Source organism: Lagopus leucura, unplaced genomic scaffold (assembly GCF_019238085.1).
Source record: "Lagopus leucura isolate 7727_CA_CO unplaced genomic scaffold, USGS_WTPT01 Super-Scaffold_100001, whole genome shotgun sequence".
In the NCBI taxonomy this organism is placed as follows: domain Eukaryota; kingdom Metazoa; phylum Chordata; class Aves; order Galliformes; family Phasianidae; genus Lagopus; species Lagopus leucura.
In genome coordinates, this window is record NW_024962262.1 from 36961188 (window position 1) to 36980231 (window position 19044).

At 35.3% G+C, this 19044-nt stretch overlaps 1 protein-coding gene across 2 annotated transcripts in view; it reads right to left on the reverse strand.

The window, feature by feature from the left end:
- NALCN (sodium leak channel, non-selective) overlaps positions 1-19044 on the reverse strand; it is a 199240-nt gene that overhangs the window by 59043 nt on the left and 121153 nt on the right. For both annotated transcript variants that reach the window (XM_042867267.1, XM_042867265.1), the window contains one exon: positions 15506-15580. In XM_042867267.1, coding sequence (XP_042723201.1) covers positions 15506-15580 — 75 coding nt within the window. The remainder of the gene's footprint in view (positions 1-15505; positions 15581-19044) is intronic.

The following is a 19044-nucleotide window of genomic DNA, read 5'->3' on the forward strand; positions in this document are numbered from 1 at the left end:
AAGAAAAGAAAAGAAAAGAAAAGAAAAGAAAAGAAAAGAAAAGAAAAAATTCTTCACTCTGAGAACTACAACAGGGTCATAAAGTATGAATACCTTTTCGCTCCTCACTGAATAAAGGGGCTCTTAATAGGTCTGTCAAAATGATATTTGCATTGCCAGGATAAACTTCTTAGTATTAACAGGAATAAGGTCAAAACTACCTTCTGAATGAACAATGTCTGTATCTAGGGGAAGTCCAGGCCATTCAGAAAGAATTCACTTTCAGATACTAAACTGCTTCACCAGAAAAAATGTTTGAAGAGAGCACTTGAAGACATAGAAGATGTAAAAAGATGGAGCCCCCGCAAAACTGATGAGCCAGCTGAATGCAGATAGGCACTGATATCTTGATTCCTTCAGAATGTCTTGCTACCATTTCTTTCCATTATGGATAAGATATGGGTGCTGATCTGAATGTAATGTCTCCTGTTTTGGTATGCTGGGCCATGACATCAGAGGTGGATGTTGGTGGTATGGCAGTACAGGATGAACCTTCCCACCAATATTTTTTTGCTGTGTGACAGAGGGCAGCAGAGGGGCAGTCTGACAAAAGGGCGTCTGACACGAAGTGCGTATGAAGGAAAAATGTGTCACTGAATTCCTCCATGAAGAAACAATGGCACCCACTGACATTCATTAATACTTGCTGAACGTTTATGGGGAACAAACAAAGGATGTGAGCACAATGAGGCGGATGGTGCCAGCAGTGGCAACAGCAACATGAAAGAGAAGCTTTGTAGATTCTTACATGAGTGGTATAGGGGTTCTTGTTCATCACTGGTGAAAATGCATAGCTAATGGTGGTGACTATGCTGAAAATAGGCATCCTGTAGTTAAAAATTTGCTCTACTAAATAGTATTATTGTGCTCTTTGTATCTGTTGTGGTTTCTATAGAAATAAATAGCAAGCATTTCCAGAAAATGCTGCTAGAGGAATTCTAGAAAATTCTAATTTCTACACATTTAAGAAAATTGGAAAGTTTATGCAATGGATATTAAACACGAATTAATACAAGAAGTGTTATTTAAAGTACAAAATGTGCTTGTAAATGCAGAACACTTTAAATAAATTTTCAGTTCACTGGGTAAATCTGGTCAAATTATAAAGCTGAACGTACAGATGAAAAAAGATGGAATACAGTGAAAGTAATAACAGCCATGTAGGAAGAAGAGAGCACTGAGGAATTATTTGACTGGAATGACAACATATAACACAAAAGCAAGGAGGCATTACATGACATAATTATGTGGCAAACTAAATAGAAATCTTTGTTTACTTGTTGGACACTGGAAGTTCCCAAGCCACATATCCCTCTAGGGAGTGACTATCATTCAAGTATGAAATATCACTGATGAATGAAACATTACTAACTGTGTGCTTTCTCTGTTCTTATGCTATTTCATAAACATATTTTATTGACCACTGTCAGAGACTGTGAACCAGGAGGACCTTCCTTTTTGATCCAGTACAGATCTGTAAAGACCTGTAGGTTTCTGAGCCTACAAGTTCTTCTTCATAATAAATGCCTAACCACAATACTGGCATTTTGGCTTTTTTTTTTTTTTCCTCATTACTAGAAATATAGCTAGTGAAAATTTATCTGCACACCATTTCATTGCTGACAGCAGGAAAATAATCTTGTAGAATTAAGAAATGCCTGGTGAAAAAAACAGTACTTAACAAAAGAAAGCTCATTAGAGGTGGATTGTGGCACTACCAGAGCTCTTAGAACTTCAGGTTTTTGGTTTTTTTTAAAAGAAGCAACTTCTTCTAAAGTATGCATACACATCTTCAGACTTTGAGAGTACGTTCAACACTTTGATAAAACTGTCCTGATTTTAAATGGGATCTGTTCTTCAGCAACCTGCAAGAATCAGGACACTCTGAAAAACTCTGTATACTTAACAAGTTTACTATGTGTAGGCGTGTGTGTACACCTGCATTCACATATGCATATATTTGGAGGGTATCTGCAAGAGCAGAAATTAAGAAAAACTATGATTCTAAAAACGTTTGTCCATATGTGTGTGTTCACGAATAAATTCGAAGTCATAAAAGGTGTATGTATGTATATACATTCGAGAGCAAAAATATATATTATGTTTGTATTGTTTGGCAGGAAAACATCCAAAATATAGATTTAGGATGTGATAATTAGATGACTAGAACAGAAAAATATATATCCGAATACACTCAGAATGTCTTCATACCCTTTACTCTTTTCAAATAACATAAAAATAACTGGAAAAGAGAAGATCTTTTCCTGACATTTTGATTCGTGCTTTCTTTGCCCCAAACATAACTGTTTATACTATTAACTAATGACATCTTCCCAGCATTCACATATTATTTTTAGTGCAGGAAAGAATGTAGCACATTGCAAGCATTCTAATTACCGCAAGGCACTGGTAGTATAAACCCCCTCAAAAATCTAATTCAGTCTTTTTTGAATGATTAAAAAGATAGATATTAAAATACCTTACTTCATTTTTTTTTCTTCTCTTTTTCAAAAATGTGTGAAATATTTTAAACGAGACTGAAATACACAATTCCTTCCAGAAGGATGTGGTCAGTGCAAATGACAATTGGGCTCTCCATTCTTTGTTGGGAACTGGATTGGATCTTTTCTCCAAGCTCCTTGTGCAAGTCTGCTCTTCCATCCTATTTTTTAACCTAATGTCTGGAATCCTCTGATCTATAAGTCAAAAAGTAATTGCTATGGGCTTGCATGTTCCTACATTTCTCTACTCAGCTCAGCTGACCATGATATTGTGAGGACAGTCCTAAAAACTGGTAGTGGTAATGATGACACAGCACATAACATAAAATAAATAAATCAGTGAGCAAATAGCTGGCAATGTAACCCAGAAATCTTAGCTACTACATGATCATTTGGTGAAAGTTTTATTGATATATCCTACCTACAGGAATACATCATCACTGCAGTATGATGGCCAATACACAGTAAGTATTACCATGGATATGTCACATTTTTCTAGATTTTATGTTCTCTTGTGGATAGGAAGCTCCATTTTTCAGCTGCCAACAGATTAGATTTCGACACGAAGTGATACTGAGTAGAGAAGATGATCGTTATCTACATTGTGCTGCAGTTTACCTTAGCTTAATATAATTTGATTCTGTTGAAGCTCCTGCCAAATTCACTTGCACCAGTAAGTCAGCTTTAGGATTTTGCAGTGGTAGTTCATTTGTAGCTAGTTCTTAAAAGAAAAAAATATAGTATTTTTTTATGTCCGTGCACATACACACTCACAACATAAAGATTTGAGACAACAGTATCGTACAGAGCAAGAGCATGTGTTATTCCTTTTCAAAGTCACTATAAACAGGACGAGGTACCTTTCTCCTGCTGCTCCTCTTCATGCTCAGCCCAAATTGCCAAGTTCCTATGAGCTTAGGGGGTGCCAGGAAAGCCCCCCAAAAGTGCATTCACTCCACCTCATTAAGCATGGATAAAAAGTGACTGCTGAAACTTTCAAAAAGCTTTTACAGCTTCAGTAAATGAAGCAGAAAAGTCTATTCCCCCCAAACTGAAACAAAAAATATTCTTCTCATCATTTAAATTACAATAAATGTTCATTTTGAGAGAGATTTTTAAATGAGATGAAGAAAAAGAGGAAGAGGACAAAGGATGGTCCAGAACAACAGTTTTCTGGAAGCGCTGTTTTATCTGTGTGAGATTTCATCCCGTATACACCATGAAAATCTGCTGTCACTTGCTTCTTGAATGACTTTAATCTAAGCCAATGATATCTTTCAAAGATGTGGTAAAGAAATAAGAGCTGACAGTTGGAAATCTTTTTCAAGAAGCTTTTTGTGTATCTATTGATATCACTATTCAAAGATTAAAAAATGACAGCCAGCATTAACAGTTTTGGTTCCTAGAAAAGCTCTGCCAAGATTTTAAAATTACTTGCAGCTACTCCTTCAGAGTCTCCTTTGCCTAGTTTCCACTGAAGCCTTCATTTTCTACAAAATATTCTCTAAGACCATCTACATATTTTTATGCTTCCAGAATTACTTGATGCACACCAGGAACTCACCTAGATACACAATGAATAAATGAACGCACTGTATTTTTCCCTTCTGTCATTCTGGATATGACTATCCAGACCCAAAGTCCTAAGGCAAACACTTAATTAAATACAACTTCTTTTTTTTTTTTTTTTTTTAAGTCAACATTGTTAAAGCTGCCAACTGTTTAACACTTCGCTGCTGTTTCTGGTTTTGGAGTAATGCAGATTCTTACACTTTAACAAATAATGGTTTGTTTTGTAGATACAGTTTGTTTTGTAGAACAATTGCCTTGTTCTGAAAGCTGAATTGTTTATGCTTTGGTTTTCAAGATAAGGAAAAAGGGAGAATCAAGAACTCCCAAATCAGAATGCTCTTAAAATAGCTTGCTTTCAAAGGAATAATTCCCTTTAAAAAAAAAAAAATTACTTTGCTTTTAATAAGCCATGTATTATAGTGTGGCTAGCAGTTAACTGAATAATGCCTAGCTGCCCTTTGAATATTCTGTGGGAAAGCAGAGTTCTACATATGGAAAAACCAAACTGTAGAGGCTTGATTTGTTTATGTGCTTTCTTCTTAATAGAGATGAAAATCATTGCTTTCTAGACTTCTCTTACAGCATGCAACTATATTTTTACAATTCCCAAATCCACATTAAGGAAAGCTTTTAACTTCTGCATTGTTTCAATTATCTTTTACATTGCACAGTTTTGACTTCCTTTTTGTTCTGGAACCAGGCTTAGGAGGAATTTCTCAGCTTCACTTATCGTACTGGTCCACATAGGCTTCAGTTTGGCTGACAGTCAGATTGTGATTTATCTTCTCTTTATGACCAATTCTCTTGAATAAATCACTTCGTTAGCCCTTACCTCTGTAAAGTTTTCATAGACTTTTAGTTATGAATATTTTTGGATGAAAACATAAGCAAAGATCAAAGCAAAATTTATTAAAAGTTCAGAGTGAAAAGTTAAAGGAAAATAAGTATAGTGCTGAGTTCAGGTTGCCTTCTTTATTTGTTCCACAATCATATGAAATGCCAGCAGCAGGAGTGTCTAGCAGATGCTATAAAAATAGCATGTATTTTCACTAGCTGGAAAATCAGTGTGCTGTTTCAGTTGTTAGAACTGCTTTACATAGAGATGATGAGTATCTGGAGGGCAAAAGCATATGGAAACCAAGTTCCGTATTTCAGTACCTAGGAACAGTTAAAAAAAAAAATCAAATGAAAACTGGAAAGGCTTAAATAGACAGATTAGCTGCCTCAGCGAACATAATGTGTGTATACTCAGGAGGACAGCAGCAGAACCCTTGCCTTTTTTCCCATTCATCTGACTTAAAGAGAAGAACAAAAATAACCCAAGCCTGAAAATGAAGTAAAATCTCAAGCCTTTCTTAGCACTGAAAGTAGAAATATGCTACATGCAGAAGAGAAAATAAAAACAACACAAACGAAAGATGAAGTTGCAGAACAGACTTCTGTGTTTAGCCCTGAGAAAGATGAGCGTCCTGCTCTTTTTTTCCTCTTCTTGCCAGTGTGAATTCCATATTTTGTGTGAAAGCTTTCTTGAACATCACAGACTTAAAGAATAAGCATATGCTTTGGACACTGAAAGACTAATAATTGATTGATAGTAGGAAGTTTGGTTCAAAGAAGAGTAGGGATCATTCCCAGAGCAACAATCAAATTCAGAAAGGAGAGAAACATAAAACATTTCCAAAAGACTGGTACTACACTTCTGAATTAATGGAGGCTCTCCTAATAAATAAATATCTGCTTTGAATATGAAATGGGAGGATGGTTAAATTTCTTTGACAATGAATGGGGAGAAGTGAATACAGGCAGAAGGGAATATATGATCTAATGTAAACAAAAGACTGCTCTTATTGCAACTAGATATGAAAGAAAAAGAAACAGGTGAAAAAGTAGGAACCACTAACACTATTTAGCAACAGTACTAAATATAGCATCATCAAGAAAACTTAAGCACAGCAGGTAATAAAATTAAAAAAAAAATAATCCCAGAATCTTGGTATTGCAACCAGTGATTGGTTGTAGCAACATAATCACTCAAATGATTGCAGGGCGTATAAGGTGGATATCCTCAAAATCACTGATAGTGCAATAAGAGCTTTATTCTCTGAAGAAGCAGCTATTTCCATGTTTATCTTCAAAGACCAAACATAACCACAAAAACTTAGTGGGATACATTGAAATCCATGAGTGTCACATCACGGACATACTTTCACGACAAATGGTCAATGTCTTTTTTCACACAGACCAGCTTGTACTTTCTTCTGAGGATGCCTTTGGCTTTTCAAATGAATAGAGTCTACATTTCCTTCCAAGATACGCTGTTACTTCTTTCTCAGAAATAACTGCACCTCTTAAAGTACACAAAGTACTCTTAGGAGACTTATTTCACATGGATTAACAGCATGTAGTTAATTTATATAAGTTAGATATGAAAAGCACAGACACTGGAAATATTTTTAACTTCATCAAAATAGTAATTGTATAATCAACAACTGATTGCATATGAACTTAAGACTGCAGGTACAAATTGTGCTTCTCTTCTCCAGTTTATAGGGAAATGAATACTGAAAGCTATAGCAGAAGCAGAAGGGAGTATCTATCCATAGGAAATCTAAGCCGGAATTGTCATGCATGTGAATTTACCTCATAAAAATCTCTGATTCAAATTTTTTTTTTAATTAATTCTACGTTAGATACAAATGCAGAAGGACTCAGCATTCAGAGACTAACTTACTGTCTCAACTGACATTGACCAAAATTTTGATTAAGCACTGTTGCAGGAAAGGTGAGCAGTATCCAACTCATGTTCAGAATATTGGTTCCAGAAATTAGTATTATGCTCAGGAAACACTACGTACTCCCTTTACAAAGTAGGAGGCCAAAATTTTCATTATAAATTGGGGATTTTTTTAACCTTAGTACCAAATAGAGTAGGGAAGAAGCACAAACAACTGTTCATTGAAAAACAAGCATACAAACAAACAAACAAACAAACAAAAATCAGCGCTGATTGCTGTTTATCTACTAACAAGACTAGACAAAAAAGGAAAATAAAAGGTACATTTTAAGACCTAATGAACACCCAAAACAAAATTAGTTTCTTTTTCCCCTTCATAATTTTCAAAGACCTCTCAACCTTGCTCTGCCATAGTTCTTGACAATTGGGTTGCAGTAGATCCCAGCACCAGTACCTCCCCGCTCCTCCATCACTGCTGAAAGGAACATGTACTATGGAGTTAGATTCCAAAACAGAATGAATACTTGATGGCACCCAGCTCCCAGTTAATGTTATTCTACTACAATTATTCCTTCTTATCAAACAGGGCACCTAACAGTTACCTCCTTAGCTTTAACTATGCATGTTCTGTCAAGACTACTGATTTTCTTAAGCTGTTTTTGGAAGACTTACAAGCGTAAAATCCTAAAACACTGATATCAGATTGAATTGTTCAGACACTGACTGTGATAAAAAAACAACAGAACAAGAATCTACCACAAAAGACAAATCAAGGAAAAAAGCCATCTTTATCTCCAATTTTCATGAATGTTTTTGTTTTCAGCATCAAAGAGTTAACATTGAGTTTAAATAAAAGAAAATAAACACGGCAAACATCTGCTTTTTCTAGAAGCACAAAGGCAAAATAGTGTGTATTTTTAAAGATCATTAAATTGTATACTCTATAAATAGATAAGTATACACACACCTCTTGCATATGCTGCTTTGATATGGATTCAGGGGGGAAATAATCTCGTTTGTATTTCATTGTGTGGAACTGAAGGAGAGGGAAAGGAACATGTACATCTGGCAAGTAACTTGATTGGAGAGAATGAAAATTTCATTAAATTGGAAGAAAAATGTTCTCACTTCATACTCTTGTTGATTTGTCCAAGAATTTCTGTTGCTAGGTAGTAACACATGTACTGAGAAAATATTTTTAGTAACGAATCCCATCTGTATTCATGTTTAAGGTGTGCAGAGAGCCAAGGAAGTTAGGCCACTGCTTATATTAGGAAAAGCTTGAGAGACTTGCTCTTCCCTTATGGAAATACATCACAGATAAATGGTTCCTCAGTGTGCTACTTGCAAATTTCTTCTGAAATCCCATTCAGATTATGGAAAATTATGGAAGTATAAAAATGATTGCACTAGATTGGATCAAAGGTCCATCTCACCAGTGTCCAGCCTCTGGCAAGGACAAGCAAAAAATGTCTAGGAAATGAGTATAAGAACAGATCAAATAAAAAGCTATCATACTTCCTGCACTGTCTCCCAGCTTTGATAACCTCTGGGGCTTAAAATTATGCCAAAACAATCAGCCCTTATAGGATTTGATTCTATTAATTTGTCTCAAAGTCAAAACAAAGTACTTTGGCTTTTTTCTTCCCAGTTTGAGTGCCCACTCATTTTCCTGTAGTGAAAGAAGTAAAATAGTGTTCCCCTATTCAAATTCTTACACCTACTGTGATTCATGTAACTTTGTCTTAGACTCCACCCCTGCCATCTCCTTTTCAAGCTGAAAATCATTTTCATTATCCTTTTATGTTTCTTTTCTCAGTTCAGTGCATCTCTTTTTAAAAAAAGATAATTCATTTGAATGCAGTATTCAACACACAGACATATGATAGATACATATGGTAAAACAGGAAATTTTCACCTGTGTTTAACAATCATCTCTAATTATTTTTAACAGATTGCCTTCTTTTTCAGTAAGCAATGAAGAGACATGATAGAGAATCTCTAAAATGAATGAAAAAAATATCTTAACTGATGATATCTTATTCAAAGCCTATTTTTAGATATCTTTTTAGTATTCTTCTCTATGTGCATTTATCTAGATTTCAACTGAAATTTTATTTTTCAGACAAAATAAGAATACTTCCATAGTAAGTTTTAAATTTGGATGCCTTTGCTTATTTTTCATCAGCAGAAAACTTGATCACTTCACTATTCACCCCACTTTCTAGATAACTTATAAACAGTGAACAGCAAAGGTCTTACTCAAGACTAGCATGAAACTCTGCTTCCTTTCCTCCACTATAAAAAACAAGCATTTAACACTGTTTTGTTTCTTATCTTTTAGCCCACAAGAAAATATTTCTAAAATTGTGTACCATTAGATGGGATCCACTTTATGGTGTGGTGGCAGTGCCACGTATATGAGTACATCAGCAGCTACAAACAGTGCTGCTGATGAGCAATGGTTCATTAACTTGGTCAGCTGAAGGATTATCTCACAGTTGGCTTCGAATTTTTTTGTATGCACCCTACAAACAAAGAATAGCTCTCTAAAAATTGCTCACCACATTTATTTACTTCTTGTCAGTGGACCACTTCTCTTACAAAAAAAGGCTACGGGAGCTGGGCTTGTTCAGCCTGGAGAAGAGAAGAGTCTGGGGAGATCTCACTGCAGTGTTCAGGTACTTAAAGGAAGCTTATTAACAAGAGGGAATCAACATTTTACATGGGCAGATAGCGACAGGACAAGGGGGAAGTGGTTTTAAACTTAAATAAGGGAGATTTAGATTAGATGTTTGGGAGAATTTTTTTGTTCAAAGGGTAGTAATGTGCCAGAGCATGTTACCCAGATCTAGTTCATCATATAAATACCAAAAAAGCAATTAGGTAACGATGATCAAAAATGCTTTTAAATTCAGAGAAACAATCCACTATATTGAATTTCAGTTAAAGAAAACAATAACGAAGTCATAAGGTTGTTAAAAAGAATTTAAAAGGAACAATGACAGAATCTTGGAGGGGGAAGCGTATAAATATTCTGTTATAGAAGCACTGAATACATCAGTGACCTACTGACGAAATTCTAAGAAGTTCAAAATGTCAGCATTGTCAGTTGGAGTGGAAAAAAGGACTTTGGGTATATTTGAGAATGTGTTTTAAAAAGGGAAGCTATATGCTAAACTAAGAATACAGAGAAGAACGTGAACTTTCGCAGGCTTCTTTTAAAACATTTACATGATGGATTGTGAAAGGTTTTGTAGGACTATTTTCTAAAGAAATAAAATATAATAAGGAAACTTATAAATCATTTAGAAAGCAGTAAGATCTGCAAAGACTTTAAAAGAGAATCAGAATATTATTCAAGGAACTTTAGAAAAATAAGGTAAAAGAAGAAAGCAAAATGAACTGTATCCACCACAGAAAAAGTCAAAGAAGACCCTAACCCATATGGAAGATCAATTTCCAATAGCAATGTCAGGTGAAACACTTTCAAAAGATAACTGACACAAAGCCAACTTATTACTCTTTAAGACCTGATAATGCTCACTGAAGACTTCCAAGGGATCTCATGGATATAACAATGGTGACATACTAACAGTGGTGAATAATCTATGACATAAATAAAATCAATAGTGAGATAAAGGGAAGAGTCACTTATGACACTAACTTTAAGAAAAGAATTTTGGGAGGCTGCATGGGAAACTAAAAAAACAGTGAGTCAGACTGCTTATCTAGGCAGAGTGACAGAAATTTAGGAACTATAGAATTACTAAGTATGTGGAAAATATAATAGGACAAGTTAATGGGGCTATTGTGGTGGAAAATCATGCTTCACAATCATTTAAGATTTCTCTGAAGTAGTCAGATGACATCAACTCACGCAATGTAGTTGAACTGCTAAAAAGAGAAGCCCAACAAAATGCTTTCAAAGAAATCCTTCCAGCTTCTTAAATTTTTACCAACAATTTCAGAAGAGAGGATGGAAGATGGAAACAAAAGAGGAGTAAACTAAGATTTTAGCTGATAGATTTCTTTTGCATAATTGATGTGCTGAACACTGCAGAGGGCAGAACTGGAAAAAAAGCAGAATCAATCTTACACTTGGAAGCTAGTGCATGTGGTAGGGTCTGTCTGGAGAGACATAAACAATCAAGTTTAATATACATACAGCTGCTGAATATGAGCTATGGTACAACCTCTTTTCACTTGATTTGAGTTATCATGGCAGACGTAGCCAAGAGGATGACACATGGCAAAGGATGGTGAGATAATGTGAACAAAGCACAGAGCTGTAATGAAGTAAACAATAATTCTGCTCTTAAGCCATCTGAATGACATCTTGGAAGAACAGATTCCACTCCTATGTGTGCCTGTAAAGCTAAGTAAATCACTAAAATAAACCTCTTACAAGTTTTATATTTGGTCTAGATAGCACAGTGTTTATATGTCACTTTACATTTTGGAGTATTTGCAAGTATTAGCTAGTTAGTCCTTGCTCAATAATCTGAAAATAATATCATTTTTGTTACCAAGATCATGTTAAGGAATGAAGATATAATTAATAACTAAACACCTCAAAAGTGATTATCAGCTATATACCATTTCTGGCCTATATATATTCTCCCATCTTCCTTGAAAATCCTTCAGCGCATCATTATGTGAAAACGCCTTGGGCGTCAAGTTCTACAGTCATTAAAGTCAGTGAAAAAAGCGTGAACGTGAGGATGAAAATTCTTTTGAAAGTGCTACAATTTTACCGACTTTAACAAATCAATGTAGTTTTACATTAAGAGCTTGAATGATTTGATTAATTCCTTCAAACACTACTCAGCTTTGAATTATAGATGTCAAAAAAATTCCTGTGCAGTGATACAAATCTCTTTCTTTATAGAAAGTGTCTTGATTAAAATGTAACAATTACCTCCCAGTCTTCCTTCCCTTTATAGTTCATTTTTAATGGAGAATTCAAAATATCATTGAATTAAACTTCTTCTGCTTTATTTTCTGAGATAAGACAACCAATATTTCAGTATAATAGTGCACAGCTACTATCAGCACTGAGCCTGTGATACCATCGCAGGTTTACCCCATGGGAAACATTCGCTGTTCTAGACACTTAATCAGTTGTGCAATCACTTCCAGCGATTAAGCCCCAATCTCTTATTTCTTTTTATTTAAAGCATTTTTTAATCATGCAATACTTTGTATAATATGAATTTAGCTAAAACACCAGGAGAGAATACATTGAGTAGCATTGAGCAATAGTCTTTGAAGAGAGGCTATACTATTTAAAACAATATTTCCACAAATACAAGTGAACAATTGTCGGCCACCTTAGACATCTTCATATAACATATATATAATACGTATGCCATTATGCCAGAGACAAACTGGTATGTCCAATGGCCATGTGGTTCTTCTGTAAATGCTGGCTTGGTCATGGAAACAGATTACAATGCAGGCTGGAGAGCTGGGCAGGTAGGAACTTCATGAGGTTCAACAAGAGAAAATGCTGAGAAGTGATACACACACAGATTAGAAGCTGACCACCTCCGCAGAGAAATGAACTATGTAGAATAGGATCTATATGTTCTGATGGACAAGAGATTGTCCACGAGTCAGCAATGTGCCCTGTGGTCAAGAACACCAATGGTATCTGGGGGTGCATTAAAAAGAGCATGGCCAGCATCTGGTCAAGGGAGGGGGTCTTCCCCTTCCACTCTGACCTGGTGAGGTCACATGTGGAATACTGTGCTCAGTTTTGATCTCTTCAGTTCAAGAAAGACAGGGAACTTCTGGAGAGAGTCCAGCGGAGGGCCACAAAGATCATTTCCTTAGTGGAAAGGCTGAGAGGCCTGGGGCTGTTCAGACTGGAGAAGACTGAAGGAGAATCTTAGCAATGCTTATAAATATTTAAACTGTGGGAGTCATGTGGACTTTTTGCAGTGCCCAGTGATAGAACAAGGGGCAATGAGCATGTAGTGCTATAATGTGATGGAAGACACAGCTATAGTAGCAGAGTAGCACAGTCCCAGGCTACAGCAAATGAGAACAAGCCTGAACGGAGCATCTGTGGACAGAGAAACAAAGGAAGAAAAACTGCCTACCTTTGGAAGGCCTCAGCTAGGAAGGAATCTCCAGTGAGATACTCTTACCTCTACTACCAACCCATACATTAGGTCTGGAATCCTGGCCCTATTCCTTCCAGTCACTCAGATGCATTGCATGCACCTGTGCTCCCCTGGGTTGGCTCTGCCTTCACACCAGGTGCTCAATCACTGTTTCAGGCCATAACAGCATTTCCACTACAGAGCACAAAATGGAACACAGGAAGTTCCATCTGAACAAGAGGAAGAACTTCTTTTCTGTGAGGGTGACAGAGCACTGGAACATGCTGTCCAGATTGATTGTGAAGTCTCCTTCTCTGGAAATATTAAAAATCCACCTAGGCACTTTCCTAGGGAACCTGCTTTAGAAGGAGGTTTGGACGGGATGATCTTCAGTGGTTCCTTCCAAGCCCTGAGATTCTGTAAATGTAATGCCTGGTCTGCTCAATAGGTGTTCTTTTTTACTCTGATTCAGTGCCCAGCTCATAAAGTTGCTCTGTGGCCAGTCTCAAAAGTATGAAGTTTGGGGACTTCTTTTTAAAAAGTCTTTTAATTGAGTGTGCTCTACTTATACTCTGTGGTTATTACAGAGACAGGGTTCTTACCAGGCTAACAAGATTTTAGGCTGTCACAGTGGTGAGAACAGCAAGTGGTGGTCTCTCATCATTTTTGTTTTTTGTTCCCTAGTTTCAGAGGGGTGCATTTAAAACACAAAGTCATGCATCTAAATACACAAAGCTGAAGATTTTTAAAGATTCACACAAAAACCACAGGATTTCAAATGTCAAGCTCCTCACTTCAGAAAACTGATCCGTGCTCCTAATTCATGCAGACTATGAAAAATATACCAGAAGATTTTTGGTATGATATGACATGGCTTATCATATCTGAATAATTTTCACTTCCTATGATTTTACTTCTTGAGACTGATAAGGAGAAAAAACAAGTAAACTTCTTTTGCTTTACTCAGTTTTCATACTCTAGACTGGCCATCCCAGAATCATCTGTACTACGTCTCTTTTCACATATGTGAGCTGATTAACTGATATCTAACATTTATATTTCTTTGCACACCCTTTTAATTCACTTCATTTGCAATATATGCTGATATTTAATACTGCAGAAACAACAGGAAGAAATATTTTTAGATCAAATTCTATAAAGAAGGCCTTAAAGTGACTATATAATATTTTTTCTTTTAGTGCCCTGAATAATAGAATATTAGGAAGAAGAGTAATTTGAAACAAGCCATGTATTCAGTGAGCATACATGAAACAGACTGTCACTAAGTTAGCATTTAAAATTCTTAAATGAGAAGTTTGTAGAAAATGAACAAAACTAGTATAAACATAATAAATCAATAAATGCATTCTTTCAGTTTTAAAACTAAAAGCAAAATAACATGGATGGAAAGCCAAGGGCACATTAGCTTCACTGTAACAGTTCAGAGGAAGTTGTCTGGGAGATAATTTTTCAAAAAGTGAAAAAACGTGATTCCACATGAATTGCTGATGCACCTGAAAGATGCACAGAAGAAACAGAAGCTAGGTGAAAGAAGGCTATAATTCAAATATTACAAAAACAGCTCCAACACATTAAATTCTCAATTTGCTGTTCCATACATCAAATAGGCAAATGCAGATGATTTGGCTCCTCTTTGCATACGTAAATTCACTCCAGTGAATTTACATAAATCATACAGACACCTTCTTTTTTGGTGGTTTGTTCAGTAGGTCGGAATGGCTGACATGAACTTTCTAGTCATATTTGTTTTATGGTTTTCATTCTGGGATTGAAGCCTGAGACAGTGATTTCTAGGTAATCCTAATCCCCAAATATGGACACTCAAGTAAACACATTGACTTTGCCAAGAGCCTTTAGGAGTCATCTGACACATTCAGTCTGGTCCTCTTTTTCCCATTTTCTGTCTGTTGACTTTTGCTAGTGCTCTCCTCTGCAGTGGTTTTACAGTTTGCTCACATATTAGCATGCAAGCCTTGCTCCAAATCAAAAATTTTACTTTGTTTTATTTACAAAAGCCTACGAGAACTATCTTCTGCAAAATTTTACCTTCTAAAGAAATGAGTCCATGGTGTGCTGATGCTTCATATCCTACTCACAGCTGATTTGTTCAAAGGAGGAACACTATCTTTACACATTTTTCTCTTGCTGCAGTACAAACGAAGTACAACAGTCACATGGTAAAGCCTTCATGAACATGGAAATAGGCCAGACAATATTTTATCTTTCAGTATGTAGTTTATAAGCAAAAATATTATCCTCCTGTGATTTTTACATAATTTTAATTACATGTCAATCTAAATAGACTTTCATTGAATATTTGAACAATTTCTAAATCTTTTTTATAATCACTGAATTTTTACCCTATACTGCATGGTACTAAACTATCTAATAGGATAGGGCTGCTCTTTCCAACATTTTCTGTTTCCTTCACACTCGGTGAAAATGTTTCACATCTTTTACCATAGGAGCACCAGAAGAGGAATGTTTTATTGAAAATATCTTCAAGCAGAGCAAAAACATGTTCTTACTTGTTTAAGTTTCTTCAGATCTTCATCAAGCTCCAAGTTGTCCAGAATAACAGCAACAAACAAGCTGAGTAGAATCTACAAAACAAATGCAAACTATTTTTTAATTGCCTTGCATTTCTAGTAATAGAAGTACTATCAAGTATAACAGAAAAATGACGATACTATTGTAAAATGTACTGCCTATCACATCTGTTGAACTAATATTTCATGCTGATATTTGCCTGCTAGCTATTTTGTAAGAAGATTTTTATTTCTTTTTTTCTGGCTTACTATACAATTAGTATATGAACATTAAAAAATGGAATTCTAGGTTTTATAACCAAGATTTTATATATGTTTAACATAATACTAATCAAAATACATTTTGTATACAACTAAATTAAAATCATCAGAAAAAAACTGACAATAATTTACTTTATGCTTAATGCTCAATGCTTAGAATAGATATAAGCAAAGTAGCTAACTCCATTTGAGTGCTTTACCACAACATAGCAAACTCATGCACCTTCTTTTACTTTCCATTAAACTTTGTGTAGATATGTCTTTGGGAGTAAGAATCACAGAAGAAAATGTGTATATCACATGATAATTTTCTTGTATAGATATGCTGACTAGAAGAATGTGAATTTTTTTTTAATATAGCTGTGAAGGAGACAGAACAGGCAGAGAAAGGATGTAGGTGAAGAAGAATACTACCATTCAGCATCTCTCCTTAGATGACTTAAGTCTTAAAGTAGTAAATACATATATATGAAGCTTCACAACTATTGCCAAGGTTTAAGACTCTGTGGATTAAGGCAAACATTCACTATCGTATTGAGATTCTATAGGCAAGCATCAATTTCCTAGAGATATCAGCAACAATTTCAACTCTTTTACAGGATTTACAGGCCTAAAATATTTCTGTGGTCTTGGACTACTAACTGACAACCAGAGCAGAGCACTGTATCTGCCCATCACTGTTAAAGTTTCAAGAATCCTTCAACAATACTGGAAAGAAAGGATCCTTCTCACAAACTTACAAAATGCCAGTCTTCAGAAAAAGGAATTATCTTTTAATAGAGAACTGTCTTTAGCAATACTTAGAATTTCATGTGGTTGTTATAAAAACCATATTAAATATTTCACATAGCTAAACAGCACTTCAGACTGTTTTCTATTATCTGATTGTTACAAACTGTAAAAGTTAAGATGGTGTTCAAAATGCAAAACAGGGCAAAATACTTAGAAAATACATAATCCCTGGTACAAAGTAATTTGCTCCCTAGTTGTTGATTTTGCTATCATTTTGTCAGGATTTTATAGTATGGTGTTTTTCTTTCCTTAGCTACTTTATACAGCCTATGACACTCTAGTACCTGCAGCTCAGAACATACTAGTTAAGGAGGTACTGTTCCATACAAAACAGAAATACAGTGCTCATTAAATACATTACCACTTTCAGCCTTGCTGCTTCATGCACAGAATCATATAAAGGCATCAAGACTTTCATTAACTCCCTTTTCAACTTTCTTCAACAAGAATTAACGACCATGTACCAGAAAAGAAAAGTTAAATGCAAACTTATTATTTGTTTAACTTTCTCCATTGTCATCTCAATTAATAATAGTCTTCACTCCCAAAGGAGGTTTTGTTTTTTGAGCTTCAATTTTTCTTTGCTTTCTAATGTGAAACCTATTCATTTCACTCCAAAACTCTACAGTTAGCTTTGCCAAATGCCTGCAATTATCACTTCTCAATTCTAAACCTCCCCCTTCTTCTGGCTGTTGAAAGTCATTTCTCTGTTTGACTCCAGTTGTTTTGATTTTTTTTTTCCACTTACAGCTGTTTATTCTTAAGTGTCTTCTGGTTTCAGGAGCAGCCCAATTGTTTCCATGCTCCCTTACCAATTACAAGTTTCTTTCTCTCTTTAAGCTTCTTTTCTCTTCAGACAATTCTGTCCTTGGAAGCTTTTTCTTTCAAGGTCTGAGGAAAAACTTAGAACTGAAGCTAACAACTTCATAAGGCCAGCTAGTTTTGCAGAGCTCTCTTAGAAGAGCTCCTTCATCCATATAGAATTTGTGTAAGTTCGGAAGAAATGCATAGATTTAGGGAGCAAAGTAAGGGCTACATAATTAAAATGCAAATGCCCTGGAAAAGGACTGAGGACAGTATACAGACAGGTAATTTAGAAACCAGCAAAATAAGTAGCTTCAGTAAGCAGACGTAGGAGTCCCACATAACTCTTTCTGAAAGCATGAAGCAGAATACCAAAAATATTTTACAACTAACTTACTTTTCAATTAAGTTGTGACTTTTTAGCAGTGAGGCCAGCTGGCACTACTTTATGGATTTGCTCAATGTTCATCAAAGAGGAAAAAAAATCAATTCAATTTTAGGTTGGTAAAAAACACAATAAGATTCTCAAATCAATAACCAATTCATGACCATAATCCACTTCTCTTTTGCTTTTTATTCCCTCTTCCAAAGGAGTTTTAAAGATCTCTCTAGCGTAAACTTGCTTTTCCAGACCCAAGGACTTAACAGTAGAAGTTCCATATTACTGATGGCAATGTACTTTTGCTCATCTTATATTTTAATATGCTTAAGCAGCTCCAGGAGAATCAAATGCCCTTTACTGTAATTTATGAGTGGTCAGGATTTCAATGATTGTGAAGAAATCTGCTGCACTCACAATCACAGACTGATCAGCCAATCAATTATAAATGAAGCAAGACAAATCATAAAGTAAAAAAAAAAAAAAAAAAGCAGTTGGAAAGTGATGGAGATTGTATAAACATAATTATCACCTTAAGAAGCAGGTAACAGTATAATAAATTGAATGAAGAAATGAAGATGTGTGTGTTAAAAACTGCAGTGAATGCAAAATACAAAAGTACAAAATAAAAGTAGTATTATTAAGTAATGAATTAAGGATGGATCAAATGGTTACTCCCCTTATTGTAGTATTTTCTCTGTATTCAAAATACATTACCACACCATTATTGATATAGGATTTCCAAAAGGCTGTTTTCTTTAACTTTTTCTCTATAGAAAAGTATCATCATCTCATTTGAAATCCATACAGGTAAAACATCTTTTTTAGATATAGTCTAAATTTCCATACACATCCAGGAACTGCTTTAGTAATTCTCATCCTTTTATTGCCTACTATACTATATTATATATTTTTGATGCATTGATTTTGCATCAGACAACAGAAAAGCACTCTCTTATTATTAAGAGTTTGCATCCCAAGGCTTAATAATTCTGACTCTAATTATTACTACAAGGAGAATGCAGTTGTAATTGAGAGGACCATTTCTATGTGAAATACAAACACTTGCTTCAGTCTGTAATCATCAGAACTGTGAAGGCACAAGACAGTCAACAATTATACTATTAGCCTACCAGTGTGATTTGGATCTTAGGAAGAACAACTCGCACCATAACAAAAGCTCCCCACTTACGCCACATGGCTGAAGGATGAATTCTGCCACATCAAAGAAATAAACCCAAAGCCCCTTACGCTGAACATGAGCATCACAATCAGTTCTAAG